The following is a 17,341-nucleotide window of genomic DNA, read 5'->3' as shown; positions in this document are numbered from 1 at the left end:
GTTCTGGATCTGGCTGAGTTTGTCTGAGCTCTTCCCAACTTCCTTTTGTTGCCATGAATAGAAAGCCATGGAACCATGGGCTGATATTGGTGCTGCTGGTACTGTGGTGCTGATCTTGGCTGTGATTCTGACATGCTCCCATTATTTGACATTGGGAATCCCTGATTTTCCTTCATTTGAGCTGTAACTACACATTCCTCTGCACATCCCTCCTCCTTTTCCATTCCTGACTCTGGTAGCTGGTTCAGCTGTTCCTCTGATCCTTTGTTCTCATTGCAAGGCCTAATTTTAGATTTTAAACTCATTGAGGATTGGGTCTGAGAAGTCTCTGATAAATCTGTGGTGATTTTTAGACTCATGGAATGTAATCAATCTTGTTTTCCTTTCAGATGGGTGATCTACAACGACCTTAGAGTCTGTGCCTCAGAACGACCTCCCAAAGACCTGGGCTACATTTATTTTTACCACAGGATACCAAGTTAGGCCTCAAATCTATCACCTGGCCTTAAGAAGCCATAAGCCTTTTTAACCTGCCCAAAAAAAGCCTACAATAAAAATCTAAAACCAACAAAAGACCCCTTAACCCTTGGACTGCCAAAAAGCAAAGGAAACCATGGGATGTTTATAGTGTATTTAAAAACAATCATTTGATGCCGCCTTAAGTGTTAGATGGAAGATTTCTATTAGGTGCTGTATAGGACATTGTTTTAAATTTATACACCTTGCAGGCCATGTGGATTTCTGGTGGAGTTTGCAGCTAGTGTGTGGAGAATATGGAAGCTTCAGTGTTGAGCTGAAACAGTTCAGCCCAGCTCCTGCCTGTCCTGCCCGTGCATCCTTTGAAGAGCACAAACAGATTTTTGTGTCCTTGGTGACTGGGAGCCTGTGTTTATATCCAGAGTCCAGATCATGTCGAGAAATCATTTGTAGGGAGGGGGTTTGTAGCTGTTCTTCAAAGCAGAATGTCCTTTCTCAGAGATTATTTTCAGTGCAGTGAGAAAAGTCAGCTGAAGTTGTATCTGTTGGAATTCTGTGGTACAGTATCTTGATTTGACTTTTCTAGCTTAAGCCTAAGAGACTGATGGAGACAGGAGCAATCTCCTGTCAGTGCCCTGTACATTTTTTGCCAAAGAGAAATTTTGTTTTTGCAGACATAGGTTTCTTCATCTTCACTTGAATGTTTATTTAGTAAGTTCTACCAACAGATTCAGGATTACAGATGGCTAAAAGCAGCAGACTTTCTGACTATGAAATTAAATGCACACCCTCAGGAAAGGCAAGGCTGTTATTTAAATTTTGTTTTCATATGGAGGAGGTAAAGAAGGGTTTAATGTCCCATTATATTTATGTCAGGGAAATTTGTATCTAGACCACTCATATTCCATCTGAAATCAACTCCCTGACAAAGTACATGCAGTGCAATCCTGCTTTCTGCTAAAGATTGCTTAAATATTGACTTTCATATCTAAATGCGGGAAATTGCTTAGTGAGTTTTCTGATTTATTGATTTACCCCTCTCTTCCTCCGTTAAAAAACCAAACCAAAATAACAACAACCAACAGGAACAAAAAAAAAAACCCCACAACAAAACCCCCTTGAATTGATATTCTCAGTTTCTTTAAACTTGCAAATGCATCAATAATCTGATCTCTCCAACAGACACCTTCTAAAAGGGGTCTGATATCTCTGGCAGGGATGATGGGGTGGGTAGGCAGGGGCTGGCCTTTCCTGTCTTTTTTTTAATTTTTATGGTGTTATTTAAGTGTTTTTCACAGGTGAGAATGCATATGTGGGTTTTAAAATTATATTTGAAAACACTAATTTTAGAAAAATTACAATGGTGAGTGCAAAACCTTTCATGATTCTGGAAAAATAACCCAAAGGTTCCCAGTGTTGCACACTGCTTAGAGGCTGTTGCTGGAGTTGCCTTGTACAATGTTACCAAACCCTCAAAATAAATTGCAGCAGTGAAAAAACCAACCCAAAAAAACCCCCAAAACCGCAACTTTTTTTGCAGAGTGCAGGACAGCCAGAGAGATGTCATTACATTTTCTCTGCTGTCAGTGCCTGCATGTTTTAATAGCAAAATTCAGGCAGCTACACACTACAGAAGATAACCCAAATTAAACATCTGTTTATGAGAAGGGAATTTTAGTTTTTGCATTGTCTGGGGAAAAATAATTCTCCCTCTGGTCATAAAGCTACGCATAGAGCCAAAATACACTATTAGGATTTTAATCAGGTTTTGATCATAAAAGGTTGTGAGAGAAATTCCAGTGCAATAATTCTGTAGAGTGTAAAGGTGTCTCTTTGCTGGGAGAGCTCCCTGCTCTTAGGGCTCTTGTGGACACATTAGTGCAGTGTCCTGGCACATTAATGGGTGGCCCCTGTGACATTCAGCTGCCTTGTGCTTTTTGAGCCACCAGCTCTGGAGGAAATAAAAGCTGCCAGTTATTTCTTTGCTTCTTCCAGATTTTGGATATTTGAGGACTTCACCAGAAAGTGACAGGTTTGAAAATGGGATCAGCAAATTATGCAGTGATACATCTTCTATTTAAAGTGAAAGAGCAAAACTTCTGTATGTATGTGTGTTTCTTCATTCTGGCAGTAGAAAAAGGAGAAAAAGCCTTTTTTTCTCCCCTCCTTTAATTTTTAATTCTTTTTTTGAAATTCCCATGTATATTCCAAAGAGGTTCAACACAACAGCTTCCTCTTGCCTCATGAACTTAAAGGGCTATTTAGAAACCAACAAGATCTGGTGACTGCTCCCTTTTTATTTAGAAATATTGGGTAAATAAAGGCCAGCTGAGTAACCCCCATGTTCATTGCCCAACTGGAAGCATGGCTGGTCTTGCAGGGTCAAGGATGGAGCTGGAATCTTGCAAAGTGCTTGGTGCATCCCAGAGCTGTGATGGCTGTGGAGCTGCCTGGGCTCAGGAGGAACATTTGGAGAATGATAAACTGGAAATGTGACTGGAAGGGGAGGGCCCTTGGCTGGCTGTGGTGAGTGAATTGGAGCAGCTCAGGTCCTGGGGTTCTTCTCATTTCATCATTTTTGTGTTTTGCCTGCCCAAACCAAAGTTAGTCAGGAGTGCAGGGAGCAGTTTAGAGGAAAGGATTGCAGGTTTTCTAAAATTTAGCTGTTAAAAATATGTTAGAAGTTCTTCAGTCAGGTACTTGAGGAATTGCTTTATTCTCTCCCAAAACAGTGGCCTCCCTCCTTTTCTCAAGTGGCTGGTTAAGTTGTCTCCCTTTTGGGATGGGTTTTGTGTGAAGAACATCAAGAACCCGGAGGAGCAGGATGAAAACTCCTGACTCCTCAGCCTAATGGGGGACAGAGGAGTTTTGGGTTTTTTTAAACTCCAGCATTGCAGAAACCCCACTGAAACAGACTGTACTGAGGGAATGACTGATCTGCCAGGCTGTGCCTGCTGCAGGCTGAATGTGCTGAATGTGCTGAATGTGCCAGGGCACAGCCTGGGCACACTCCCTGTGGGTGCTGGGGGTTCCGTGAGCTGGGAGCTGCCTGACAAAAAAGAATGGGGGAAGAAAAATCACTGTGAGCTGTTAGAGACAATCTGACCTGAGAATCACAGCAAGCCAGGACCTGGCAGTAAATAAAGCTCTTATTTCTCAGACTTATTTTTACATTTTTGTATGGTACATTTAGGCTAGGAGAAAGGAAGGAAGAAAAACTCAATAACTTTTCCTTGATTTCCTCTTCTCTTATTCCTAGCAGTATGCTGGATCCAGTAGACTCCTCATTCTGAGTTACAATCTCCTGTCTCCAAAACACGTGTAGACACAAACTCCTATTTAATATTCCTAGCTAAAATATAATTAGGATAAAAATTAATTTATTCAGACCTGTAGTTTTAAAATAAGAGTAGATGTTTCTGAACTCCCAATCACTTGTAACTCCACTGGGTTCAGTGCCATTACCTCTGACTGACTTTGGTGTAAGTGAAACCAACATCAGCCCAGTTCTAGATTCAGACAGCCTCCACCAGGTCACAGAACACATCCAGAATGTGGATGCATCCAGAGCTCATTAGGTTTCCTTAGAAACCTCTCCAACTGATTCTTTTTGTTCTCCATCCTGGCAGCAGCCATTTTTATCCTCTTTGCTGTTCTCATGCATTGGAAGTCTATGCAAAATATGTAACTGGACATTTTATTGTTTTCCCTGTCGCCCTTCCTCCCTCAATGGCTGAGATTGGTGTCTGATTTCTACTCAGTCTTCAGTGGTTTTACTGTTGTATCCTGGAAGTGTCTGTCCTGGTTTACTTTGCACCATTCAGAGTTGTTTGCTTGAAGCACTGTTAACTTTCTGGAGAGTATTTGTCTGAGATGAGAAAGGCTGTGAATGACGTTGTTGCAACCGTTTTAAATTAAAAAGAAATATTCTCACATCTGGTGACTGTGTGGATTCTTGCTTCTTTGTTCCTGTCTGAACTGGAGAGGAATAGACAGAATGTGTTTTGATGCTGCCTCTCACTCTTTGTGTTCACATTTGGTGTTTTACTTGGAAAGACCCTGCATAGGGAATAGAGAGGTTTGTGAGACTCTTGATTTCTTGTGACTCCTGGCATTTCTGTGGATTTAAGGAAAAAAAAAAAAAGTAAAATCCCCAAGCCCTGAATGGATATACAGCATGGCAAAAAATAGAAATCAGGTTTTAAGTTAGACTGGTTTGTTTGTTTTTAACTGTTAGGCCTTTTGATGTTCTTTGATCACAAGAGTTGGCAATGTTTGTGTGGAATAGTGCTGTCATTTCACTCCAAATTTCTGCTTTATCATGGTCTGTAATTCCTCATACTCAGAAATTTCTTCTGCTGCTCAGTAAAGGAGAAAGAACTCTGTTTTCCTCACGTGTATTTCTTCACATAGAAATGTGCCTTTTGGGACTCTGGTAGATGCAAGAGGCTGAAAAAGAAGACTGAGAGGGGACAACTTTTTGTAGGATCACAGGACCAGCAGCTGGAGCAGAGGTAAGAGGTAAATCTACTGGCCTCAGTGACACTTATTGACATAGTAGAGGACATGTTCCATGCTGAGTGATAAGAAATGTAGAGATGGTTCAGCTTCTGAAGTCTAAACTTAATGATCTGTTTTGGTTTTCTCTTCTATCACAGATGTCCCTTGTGACCATGGCAACCCAAGCCACGCTGTTCACACCACTTGTGGCAACTGGAAGAGGTGGGAGAGGTGGAGAGTGGCTCTCTGTAGAAGCTAACCAGCTCTGTTCACAATTTCCAGGAGTTTCCTGTATGGGATTTGTGCCTGGCTGTTGCAGGCTGTTTGTGGGAAGCAGTGTTGGATACCTGATGAGTTCCCACCCTCTGCTCCCCCTCACTGAAGTGGGAAATTGTCCCTCAGGTGTACAAGCCTTACCCAAATAAGGGCAGCACTGACAGCCTGTAAAATTACTGAAATGCTGTAAAATCATTGAAAACAGTTACTGCATGACTGACAGCTGTTTGGAGTGGGTGATTATGTTTTCAGACGTCTTTAGCAGTGATTTTTGAGCAGTTTTGCATGTGGATTTGGTACTGATGCTTTTCTCCCACTGCCTTTGGCTTTAGGACAGCAGTGCTGTGTTCCTGATCTGGAGCACAGAACCAAAGGATTTTCCTGCTGCTGCTTTGTCAGTGCATTTGAGCAAAAAGAACTAAACTAGCAAAAAGAACTAAACTAGCTTTAATATCTCCAGCAAAACACACCAGTGTCAAGAGCCCACAGTTAATTTTGTCCTAACCTAAGGGTTAGTGTGGTTTGTGTGTCTGTTCCCTTTTGTTCCTTGGTGGAAGGTTCTGGTTAAAGCCATAGGTTTTTGCCAGTTTTTTTTCTGACAGAGCTTTTCTTCTGCAGGCAAACCATGGCTGTGTGTTCTGTTTGTTTTCTGGAGCAGCCCCATGTCCATGGAGAGAATCCTGCTTTTTCCATGGCCCTGTGCTGTCACTGTCCCAGCTGCTGCTGCCTGGCTGTCAGCTTTCCTGTCCACAGCAGCACGCAGGAATTTTTATCCCTGGTGTCTGTGCCTGTGTTGGTGTCTCACAGCAGAAGCAGAGCAGGAATGACATCAGCCTTGTCAGCACTTTCACCTCATCCCATGGAGGACAGAACTGGGAAATGCTGAGAGCCAGCTCCTACAGTGGTATGTGGGAAATTGCCTGAGTAGTGATTTCAGTCACTGCATGTTGGCTTTGCTTTTCATAAAGGTTGGTTTGGGATATTATTACTTCTGTTTTAATTATTGCACGGCCTTCAGGAAAAATTCTTATCTACTTTTTTCCTATTTTCCTCATATGGGCTGTATGTGCAGAGCCCTTTGGGCCAGGCCTCAGCTGGTATAAATCCCAGTTGTAAGTATAATTGAGCAACATGTCAAAATGAAAATCAATTCTAAAAATAACTCTGCCTCAGAAAAACAATGAATTTAGGAAAAATGAGAACAAAAGCATATTCTGAACTTTACTTTTAAGCAGAGAAGTGTGTTCAATTGGTAAACAATAGAATAGAATACCTTATTGAAAAAATCCTTTCAGTTGGAGACTTAGATCCCTCCTTTCCATTTAAGTAATTGAAGTCAAGACCCTTTCAAGTTGAAAAGAGATTTTGAAATATTTGAAGCCACAGACAAAGTTTATTTTTAAAACATATTTAAAAATTGCACAGTTATAAATACAATTAATAAATACAATTTAATATGTGGAAAAGAACCCAAGGAAGGCATGCTTCCATTACAGTACAAAAATACTACATTAAGTGTGGTGCTTTGCAAATAGTCATCTATGACCTTAATAAACTTAACACATCCAGTATGCACATCATTCTTTTTTGAGGAAATAGATTATTTTAAACAGCAGTGCAGGGAAACACCAAATTAAAGCATCAGTAAACTATAGTCTGTGTTTAATATTATACACAGCTGATAATGCACGAAGCATACAGAGGCAGAGTTACCTGTGGTAAGAAACTGACCTTGCACCCAGGATGTTCTTACATTCAGATTCTGAATCTGGGTCAGTGTGAGCCTTGGTAAGGGAATGTAAACATTCAGGTGTGGGGCTGAGCTTCCACCTGGGCAGTGCTGCCCAGCCCTGCCTGCGCTGCCCCACGGGCCCAGGGAGCTCTACAGGGCTCTTCAGATGGCCCAGGTGAAAGGATCTGCCAACCCTGGAATCACTTCTTTCCTCTATGTTGGCTTAAAAATAAAGCCAAAAGAACTGATGCAAGATTGCAAAGGTTTTCAAACAGTTTACAGCATATAGAAGAAGCCACACAGAATGCCTCTCAAAACTATATAGTTTTATTTTACTCTAGATATGTTATGTTATACTCTGATATATAAAATATATTTATAAATTTTTTTTATTTTTCTGAATTTACAATAGCTTACTGATATTAAAAAGGCTATTTAAATTAAAGGTTCAGCCAATGTCGATGGCATTCTGTAAATGTAGAAGGGGAAAAGAGATCAAAGCACATCAAGTCTTGACCATGCAAGCTTGCTCAATGGGCTGTCACATATTGCAAGCATTTGTAAAGTTACAGCATATTGTAGGAAAATTTAGATTCCTTCTGTCTCTTTACCTTGCCTAACACCTGTTACTTTGTGGGCTGAGGCTCTGAAGCTTCCCATGGATTCTCTGACATGCCTATTTTTCATTTTCCTACCTTTGTTCAAAGTGTCAGTGATCTCTTCATGCATGGCACTCCTGTTCTCTCTGATTTATTTCACCAGTCCAAAAATCAGTAGAACCATAATGAAGGAATCTGATTCTAGCCTAGGTAAGGTTTGAATAGTAGATAATACTGTATTGCATATCCACCATTTTTTTTTCACAACGTGCAGTGCATTTTGTCTTACCATTTTTGTGAATAATTGGTATATTATTAACATTTATTACATAGATTCACTGTACAGACTGCTAAGCTGACAACACTGGTGACCAGAAATCACATTTTTTCAACTGTGCAGGTAATTCATGCGAAAGTAACTAATATGTCTCGTTTTGCAGATGCAAGTTTGGGCAAAAGAGATCTACAACCAATTTATGCTCTGCTCCATTTCTCACTGGCTCCAGCAGACAATGATTGAGGCCTCAGGCTCTGGCTGTACCAGTGAGGACAGCTGTTGTTATTTCTGCCATGGAGTGCTCTGTGGATATTCCTAGGATAGCTGGCTGTTCTGTGGTTGAGACTAGAGTTGAAAATGTGAAAATCCAAACAACCCAGCTTCACTGTGAAAGCTGTGCAGATTTAGCTTTTTCATTCTTGAGAGGGTCCTGCTCTCAGGACTAAAAAGCAGGACTAAAACATGTCTGCAAAAGCTGCTATACAGATGTCTGTTATTAATTAAACACTTGGAGCAACAGTGAAACCCACAACACAAAGTGAATTCTAAGGAGGGGATTTTAAAAGGGCACTGTGTTTGGTCTGGCCTGTTCCAGGTAATATGAACAACTCAGATTTGAGTCTGACAGATGCAAAGGACTTGTAAAATGTTCCACAGATGATGTGAATCAAAAGTTTTGGAATAGCCTATGTGTGAGCCTTCTGCATGCATTCTCTAAACACATGCTCAGGTAGCGTTGCTGCATGCTGGGGGTTAATATTGCAGAGTGGTTACTGGTTAATGCAGTTGCATGCAATATTGTCACATGAGCTTTTGTGTCATTTGAACCTCCCCCTTGATATTTTTACAAGAGCTGTGATTTGTCAGATCATAAGGAAACGCCACTGGACACAGGTGCATTTATGTATGTGCCTAAAAATCATATTGGTTCTTCCAGCTGACATAAAGCAGCCTGTGGCCACCAGGCTCCTGTGACATCCCAGTTCAAAGAGGTCAGGCAGCCAAGAGCCCTTTGCCTTCATGGCAAAGCCTCACTCCCTGCACAGTCCCTGGGATTCCTGCCCAGCACCTGCAGTGGTACCAGAGCCAGCCCTCTCCTGCAACACCTGCATGTGAACTGGTCATGCAAAGTGCAGACTCCAGGCTTACAGGCTCAGCAGTTTCATGGATCAGTCTTCTGGGTCATAACTATTCCTAAAGCTTTGCGGAGGACAAGGTCAATCCCATGCTCGGGGTAGGAAAACTTTTTTTTTTAATTGCATGAAGTATAAAGTAGAAAAAAAAAGTTTGTTCAAAAACTTGGAATCAGTTGCCTGGCAGTGATCAATCACCTCTGGAAAAAGAGAGGAGTAACAAGAAAAGGAAAGAGGAGTGGGACATGGTGATACACCATTGCAGCAGTCTAATTGGGCCTCACCTCATGGATGCTCCACAGCATCCTGAAATGTCTGAGTCTCTCCTCTGCTGAAATCAGTAGTTTCTATGTGAAGCTGCTTCCCTAGACCTAAGCACCCTTGTGTTTGTGTCACCTTCCTGCCCAGGGGAGGGTGACCTGGCCCCTGCAGTGGGAGGCAGTGATTGTCCCCTGCTCCCAGGGAGTGCCAGGAATGCTGTCCCCATCTTCCTTCCCTCCTTGCACACCTGGGCAGGTCAGGGATGGCAGGAGGCTTTGGCTTGGTCGAGCTCCCAGGGAGTGCTGAGAACAGGACCCAGATTTGCTGTCTCTCACTCTCAGGCTCAATCTGCTACTGTTCAGCACCCGCCTTATTTATCTTTATCCCACCTCATGCTTGGTTAGAAGCACAAGGAGATGAATTTTCTATTCAGGTTGTTAATATGCTGCAGCCTCCTCACATGTTTCTTCAGGCAAATATACAGACTTGTCCTGAATATTTAAGGAAAGCCAAGAGGAGGTCAGCTCAAAGCTGTCTCTAGTCCTGCCTGCTGCACTGGCAGTGCTTGGCAAGGGGGCTGAAGGAGGGTGATAAAGCCCAGGATCCCAAGGAATGCCCAGAAGTCTCAAGAGTTGCTGGGTCTGACCTGTTAGAGTGAGGTGAGCTCAGTCTCCGGGCACTGCCCCACAGTGACCAGTCCAGAGCGGTGTGAGATGTGCCCCTGTCCCCTCCCATCTGCCCTGCTTTAGCCTGTCAGTGGCACACAGGCTAACTAGAGCAGAGAGAGCAGCTGGGATCAGAGCTGGGGTGGGCTGGGGGCTCAGCCTGCCTGGAGGGCACAGTCCAGCCCTGCTGAGCTGTCTCAAGGTTACACACACAGCTCCTGCCAGTCCCATGGGTGTGGACATGTGTCAGCAGATAAATGCAGTTTTCAGCAGTGCATCCCAGGATAAACCAAGAGCTACCTACTTAGTCTGTACTTTTTGGAGAGGCTTGGACTTGCATAACATTTTCCTAATGGTTTCTGTGTTACTCATCCACAGGCTGGAGGAAATGTTTACTGAACTGCCACAAGTATCAAATACCCCTTGTCATTTTGACTCTGAGAAATACTTTTTTGGTGTTGTTGTTGTTAATTTCAAAGATACAAAAATAAAGTCCCTGAACAGCTAATTCCTCTGCATAAGCACTGATTATCCTACACCCCAGCACAAAGGATATCCTAGAAGAACTTGTGGTGATGGCAGGGCATCAAGCAAAACCTAAGCACATATGCCTTTGCTTTACAGCCTCTTCTCAAAGCTGCCTCCCTTCTCTCTTATCACTTCCCAGATTCAATTGCACTGCACCTTCTGCTCTGCCTTATCAATAAAGAGCTGTCATCAGACATCGCTGTCAAAGCAAAAGAGCAAACTGTTGTCAGCAGATATGCACACAGCAGCCCACTTAGCCAAAGTGACATTCCCAGCACTCCCATCCTCACAGAAAGCTGCAGGAATCAGTTATGAAACACCTGATAGGTAAACAGGAATATATGTGTAAACAAAGCATTAATACAGCACTCCTAAAAATTTTGGTGGCTGTTTTGTCATCTCTTCTGAGTGGGAGAGAGTGAGGAGTAAGACTTTTATTTTCCCAATGAGAATTATTTTTATTTAACAACCTATAGATGGTGATTAGATGCAGTGATTACACTGTCTTAACATGGAATTTTCCTTTAAGTGGTGGCTCAAAATAACAGACAGCTGCAAGAAACTTTAGGTTTGTACTGGTGAAACTGTCCAACTCCCACAGAGCATCTTTCTCTGTGATCTGTGCAGTTGGATTTCTTTTTTTAGACCTCTGAGCTGGATTTTTCTTCTAATGTTGTTTATAGGAAATGTGCTATTTGTCCCACTTTGACACATTTCCATAGCTACTCTGCAAACTGAATTCCTGATCAACACATCCAATAACACTTTTTATCTTTTGCTATTCAGGAAAAATATTTAAAATATCAACAACTGAAAATCACCTCCTAAAAATCTCTCTGCCTTTTTTGATTGACACAGTCACCCTGAGCTAAATGTGTTTGATTGTAGCTGAATCCATCCATTCATCAGGGATTGGTACTGCCCCAACCCTGCTCCCCATTCATCCAGCCAGGGAAAATGGAAATAGTGTGTTTATGCACACATTTGTGAGCAGCCACACATACTGGTGTTATCTGAGGATTTTCTCTGGTATCATGGAGGTTGTGGAGACTTTTGCTGCCGTTTGCCATAACAGCAGGATGGAGCCTTGGTCTCAATCCTACAAGCATTGTACAGACCAATTTCTTTAGGGAAGGTTTTCCCTTGAGCATGGTCTGCAGGCAGTAATCCCTACAAATATTTTTCTTCATTTGCAACAAAGATCTGTAGCTTTTTATGTTCTGAAATGACATAATTTGCATTCAACATGTATGTGCATGCACATGCATGTATATGTGCACTACCTGATGGATGCATATAATAATCTTTCTAGCTGTTAATGCAGTTTATACTGTATTTCCATTTTTAAACATAAAAATATTGAGAATCCTCTCATTACATTTCAGGAAGTTATATTTGGTCCTCTCTGCCAACAAGGCCATCCTGTACATTTCTTTGTTGGTGACTAAAAGAAAAGCATAGCACTATTTTACAAAAAGAAAGATTAAAGTGCATTAAGTACACAGAAAGGTGCAGACCCTGCCACGAGCTCCTTCAGGAGCTGGTTTGAACAGCAACAATTCCAGTGCAAATTGCCTCTTCTGCTGGCAACACCTGGCTTCCCCAAATGTACCTGGCCTCACTTCATAGCCCTGCATGGACTGTGCTCCTCCTGACACTGCATATGGCCCATGAGCCTGCAGAACTGGGCCCAAATTAAACCAGGTACCTTTGGAAGCAAAACATTGATTGCCAGCTAATAAATACATTCAAAACAAAACACATCCCTGTACATGTATCTATTTTCAGAGCTGTGTTAAAAATGGACCTTGGGAAGATTTTTCATCAAAGAAACCAAAGGATAGGGAATCCCCAGTGTGGGGCAAAGTGGTGTCAGCATAGTGCAATGAGCTACTAAGCAGGTTCCTTGGATGCACTGCTTGCCACTCTAAGGTGCAATAACCATTATCTAGGTTTCTTGTTAAGATACTTTTCTTTTTACAGCTGTATGTATGTAGAGAGATATAGCTTGCATGGGATGGAGATTCTTCAGAAATTGCTATTTCATCTAGTTCAGGGCTTTGTCCGATTAGCCACAGCTCATTTCAACCCTTTGACTTTGAATTTATTTACACTATTTTTGTGCTTTTGAACTTTCCCTTTATGAATAATGTCTGAAGGAATTCCCCTACTGATCTACAGTCATGATCTTTTGGAAAATGTGGTCATTTGGGGATGAGTAATAAAAAAGTTCTCTGTTTCCTAACACAATTTAATCAATTTGTGAATCCTTTTTATTACGGCTCTAGGTTAAAAGCTCTTAAGAGAATGTCTAGATCACCCACATTGGCAGCTTGGAATAGTTCTGGCTGGTCCATCATAGACAGAGCAATCCGAAGTGCTGTCCAAATATTGCCTGATAGAGCAGGGTGGGGAACGTTCTGCTGATTCCTGCTTTTCCTTTGCAAACTGAGAGCAGTGAGGAAGTTGCTGACAGCCTCTCTGTTGGGAAGAAGAAAAAGAAAAAAGAAACAAGCATTATAATTTGCTTAACAACTACAGGCAAACTTTTTAAAGTTCCATGCCAGGCTTAAATACACTATTTTACAATGTAAAATAATACAATGTGTTGTTCTTGCTTGATTTTCATCAAACAGGAGGGCCTGGCTTGGGGTAACACATAACTCAGTCTACCCAAACATTTGGGGGCACTGTCTTCATTTCAGCAAAGCTCCCCTTCATCTTCATGTCTCAACCTGACAGCTGGGACCCTGGAATATCATCTTGAATATCACTTTCATTTCTGTAGGATGTCTTTGATGGCCCTACTAGAAGCAGTTTAACTCAAGTTTTCCTTTAGAAGACAGGCTCTTACATTTTCTTTTACAGAGGCTCTTAAGAGCTGGACTATTTTAAGTGCAAGAACAATCCCACTGATTATAAGAGTACTTACACATAGAGGTAAAAAACTACATTTTAGTCCTCTGTAAAATGATATGACAACATTTTACAATAGCTGACCTTATGTAGCTATATTCTGATTATTTTTTTCTTAGATGCCTCCAGCTTGAGAATGAATTTTTCCTTGGCAGTTGTGATGCCTGACTCTTTGTTCACACATCTTTTTGTGCTCACCTGTATGCCCCTAGGTTGATGCAGCTTATCCCCAGGTTGTACCTGGACCTGATGAAACCAGGCTGGATTTCCAGAGCTCTTGTGTAGGCTTCCACAGCTTCCTCACTGCGGTCCCCGTTCGCCAAGGTTGCCCCAAGGCGGTTCCACAAGGTATAGTCCTGGGGAGAAAATGGCTTTTCTACAGTATGTCTCATTTTTGCTTGCAAAGGAAGAGGACTGCATAAAATAGTAGTATTGTATCTTAATTGATAAGGAATGTGAGGCTCTGACTCGTGATCAAAAGCAATTTTATGTATTTAATATCATTAATCAGCACATAGGTAGGAATTGGACATGCATAAATCTGCTCCTAAACAGAAGAATGACCATGTTAATTATGTCTTGTAATTAACATTTCTATTTTGGGTTTTAAAATTTTAATAGCAGAAGTGACATGTCATTAATAATAGCCTGATCCAGACAGGAAAGTGGAAATGGCCTGTAAAGCTAAATTTAAAAAAATGTAAAAGTTTAAAATGTACCTCTGGTCGAACAGTTAAAGCGGCACTAAATGCATCTATTGCTCTGTTAAATTCTCCATTCAGGTGAAAAAGAACCCCAAGTCCTGTCTGCAGGTCAGGGTCTATCATATCACCATTCTGGTGAGCAGCCTCCAGGTACAAATCCTTTACTTCTTCAAGCAATGAGCTAGACAAGGAAGAAACATAACTTACAGTTATTTTCAAATATTTCAATGTTGATTGCATAGCCTCAAATTAAAATCTTTGTAGTGGATTTATCAGAAGTGTTATATTCCTAAAATTTGTGAATGAGCTTCTTCATCATGGCAAAGGTTTACTTCAGGGTGCTGTTGTAAACTCACGTCTGAAATAAAAAAAGTTCATCTTTGAAATAGGGTCAAAGTACAGCTGTGAACCCAAGTGGAATGACATGAAGGTTTATTAAAATTATTCAAATTAGATGAGTTTCTCAGACATAAAACAGTTCTTTACTGGCAAAATTAGTAGTATTTTTAAGAGGAATACATAAGGGACCAGCCAAGACCCTTGAAGAAAGATGCCAAAACATAAGACTTCTGTGCCCACTTAAAACCTTTGCACTGACAGCACCAGATGTCAGTAGGATGAAGCCAAAGTAGAATAACACACTTAGCAATTAAGCAGAACCTGCATATTTTATTTTTACTCACATGAAATTATCTTGTCAACCCAAGAATTGTAAGTGATGAGGGTAAAACATAAGGCCTGTCTTCAAAATGACAAGCAGTGAGATAGCCTGAGTGGTTTGGTTCTCTAAATCATGTTTATGCCTTTAATGACTTTATCATGCATCTCACAGCCCAGAGGTACTTGTTTCTTGTCCTCACGAAATCATGATGAGGGGCTGTCAAATCATGATTTTTATTTTTTTTTTAATTTAAGATGGCCAAGATAAATCAAATGGCTGTGTTGTCTCTTGGTTAGACAGATGCCACCTCCCAATATTTTCAGAGAACCCAGGTTGCACTGCAAAATGGCTCATTCCTGGATTCTGCTGGGCTGGGATATGGAAAACAGCAGGAACAGTGAACAGTAGGAAAAACACACACAGGTAGAGCTGGATAAAGGCTCAGTATGGATATGGAAGCAGCTGAAGGATGAGGGTGCAGGATATGGGAACAGAAAGGCAGGAGACAGGGATGGAGGAAAGGGATGGGATTTGAAGAGAAACATCGATTTTAAGCTGTTTGGTTGTGGGGTTTTTTTTGGCTTTTTTTGGTGTTTTTGTTTTTTTTTTAACTTCCAGGGATGGCATAAAAGATAAAGCCTTCAGTCATTAAATCAAATGTTCTCTGTTGGCTTCCCTCTCCTGCTATTAGAGACATGTTCTTCCAATATAGAGAACAGGCTGGACTTCTACAGAACAAGGGGACACAGCAGACACCACCAGTTCTAGGGCTATCATTTGTATTTCCATTGTGAGGATTTCCACTGCATTTACCTGTCATCTGCTGTCTTAGACATCCTCCTTGTCAGTGCTGGGGACCCTTTTTTGCTTCTCACTATGTACTTGTACTTTGGATTTTGCTTTATCCAGTTTCTCAGGGCTTGATAGGCCTCTTGTTGATGGCCAGTGTTGGTGTAACTCACAGCCAGGGCCATCAGGGCTTTCAGGTTGTTTGGCTGCAGTTCCAAGCACCTAGGCAGAAAATAAAAAATATATTGAGAAATTTCTGCAGCCAAGCACAATGCTTGAATTGTTCCAAAGTAATCCATGTGAAGAAAATCACAATCATCACTGTTGCTCTTTTGAAAACTGCTGATGATCAGTTTGGTTTTTTTTTGCTCCTAACCAGGCAACCCCTTGGATTTCTATCCAGGTAAGCTAATAAGGGACATATAAACAAGTTTGAGTATCCTTAGGTGAAATAACTTCATGGTTATCAGTGCTGATGCAATTGAATATTGCTTGAAATGGAAACATAAAAACCCATTACAGAAAGATAATAATAGTAATAATAGTGCTGATGTTTTGGAGCTCACATTTTACGTACAAGAATTCTGTGATCTTTACATCTCCATCAACCTAAAGCTGTTGGCAGTTTAGCATTCAGCAGCTGAAGGGAGCTCACTCCAATTAAGAAAACCTCTTCATTAGAGGACAGACTACAGAAAATATGCCAAGTGGCTGGAATGTAAAAAAAGCACTTCATTTGCATCATGCCTAACTCGTATTTATTAGGCAATGTAACTTTTCTTTTGTGCATGTACTTGAATTACTCCATGAAATATTTCACTTATTTAATAAAACAGAACTATCAATCACTAGTCATCCCTCTGAAGTCACTGGGAGTTTCTATATCTGTCAATGCTCTACTCTGCTGAACAAATGCTTCTCATTCCAAGGTAGGGATGGCATTAAACATCCCCAGGTCTCCAATACCCAGCACTCATCAGACCCCAGGTTTAGGACAGATCTCCCTTTACCTTTGGAGGGCCACGATGGCTGCCTGCTCATTTTCATTTTCTGCCTGTGTAATACCCAGGAACTGCCAGGCCTGCAAAAATAACAATCATTTATTTAGTTTCTTCCATATATCCAACTGCAAACAGAGTTACAACCAAAATCACTGTTAAACACAGGGGTGAGGAAAAGCAGCAGATATGTCCAGCACTAACCACAGATTTTTCTACAGTGTGCACACCAACAGTCCGAATCAATGCAGTTCTGAATATCTTTGGGGCTAATAAATATTCATTGTCAATAAATGTATGGGCATTCTGTCAGTGTACAAATCACATGCTGATCTCTTAAATTTGAGTTACTGTACATTTTTATTTTGCTTCAATTTTATGGAAAATATAGAAGAACAATTATTTAGTTTTATATTATATATAGGGTTTATTCTAAATATATTTTATGTATATTATATATTAGGGCTTCCTAGGGAGATTGGGATTCTTTGATTTTTTGAAGTGCTCTGTTTAATTTAATGTAGGAGGAGATTCAAAGAGCCCTAGATACAGCATAAATATTTTTAACATTTCACAAAAAACAGACTTTAAATATAAACCAGTCGAAACAGCAACATGAAGAAATTTATATAACTTTAAAATTTTTTCAGCAGTCTTGTTAAATCAAAAATATTCATCTTTTGATAGCAGTGTTTACAAGACAGTTTGAAAATATCAGGATGTGAAGGGAAGGTTTGAAATACTTCAAACAAAAATATTTCAAAACCAGATTCTCATCCAGTGAAGAACTCGTTATCTATTTAAAGGCACACACTAATTCATAAC

The 17,341-nt window shown here is 40.9% G+C and overlaps 2 protein-coding genes across 13 annotated transcripts in view; one reads left to right on the top strand and one right to left on the bottom strand.

Annotated features, from left to right (window-relative positions):
- The window catches only part of USP13 (ubiquitin specific peptidase 13), a 50,414-nt gene extending 46,002 nt beyond the window's left edge, over positions 1-4,412 (top strand). Inside the window, exon 21 of the mRNA XM_074547389.1 lies at positions 390-4,412. Coding sequence (XP_074403490.1) covers positions 390-483 — 94 coding nt within the window. The 3' untranslated portion in view covers positions 484-4,412. The remainder of the gene's footprint in view (positions 1-389) is intronic.
- A 2,214-nt stretch (positions 4,413-6,626) lies between these two features.
- Positions 6,627-17,341, bottom strand: part of PEX5L (peroxisomal biogenesis factor 5 like) — a 102,335-nt gene continuing 91,620 nt past the window's right edge. For all 12 annotated transcript variants that reach the window (XM_074547398.1, XM_074547401.1, XM_074547399.1 and 9 more), the window contains 5 exons: positions 16,529-16,599; positions 15,543-15,740; positions 14,084-14,249; positions 13,563-13,720; positions 6,627-12,929 (listed from right to left, as the gene is read on the bottom strand). In XM_074547398.1, coding sequence (XP_074403499.1) covers positions 12,725-12,929; positions 13,563-13,720; positions 14,084-14,249; positions 15,543-15,740; positions 16,529-16,599 — 798 coding nt within the window. In that variant the 3' untranslated portion in view covers positions 6,627-12,724. The remainder of the gene's footprint in view (positions 12,930-13,562; positions 13,721-14,083; positions 14,250-15,542; positions 15,741-16,528; positions 16,600-17,341) is intronic.

The sequence above is a fragment of the Zonotrichia albicollis genome, chromosome 9 (genome assembly GCF_047830755.1).
Source record: "Zonotrichia albicollis isolate bZonAlb1 chromosome 9, bZonAlb1.hap1, whole genome shotgun sequence".
Taxonomy (NCBI): domain Eukaryota; kingdom Metazoa; phylum Chordata; class Aves; order Passeriformes; family Passerellidae; genus Zonotrichia; species Zonotrichia albicollis.
The sequence above is the reverse complement of the archived record's forward strand: the minus strand, read 5'-3'. Positions and strand labels throughout refer to the sequence as shown.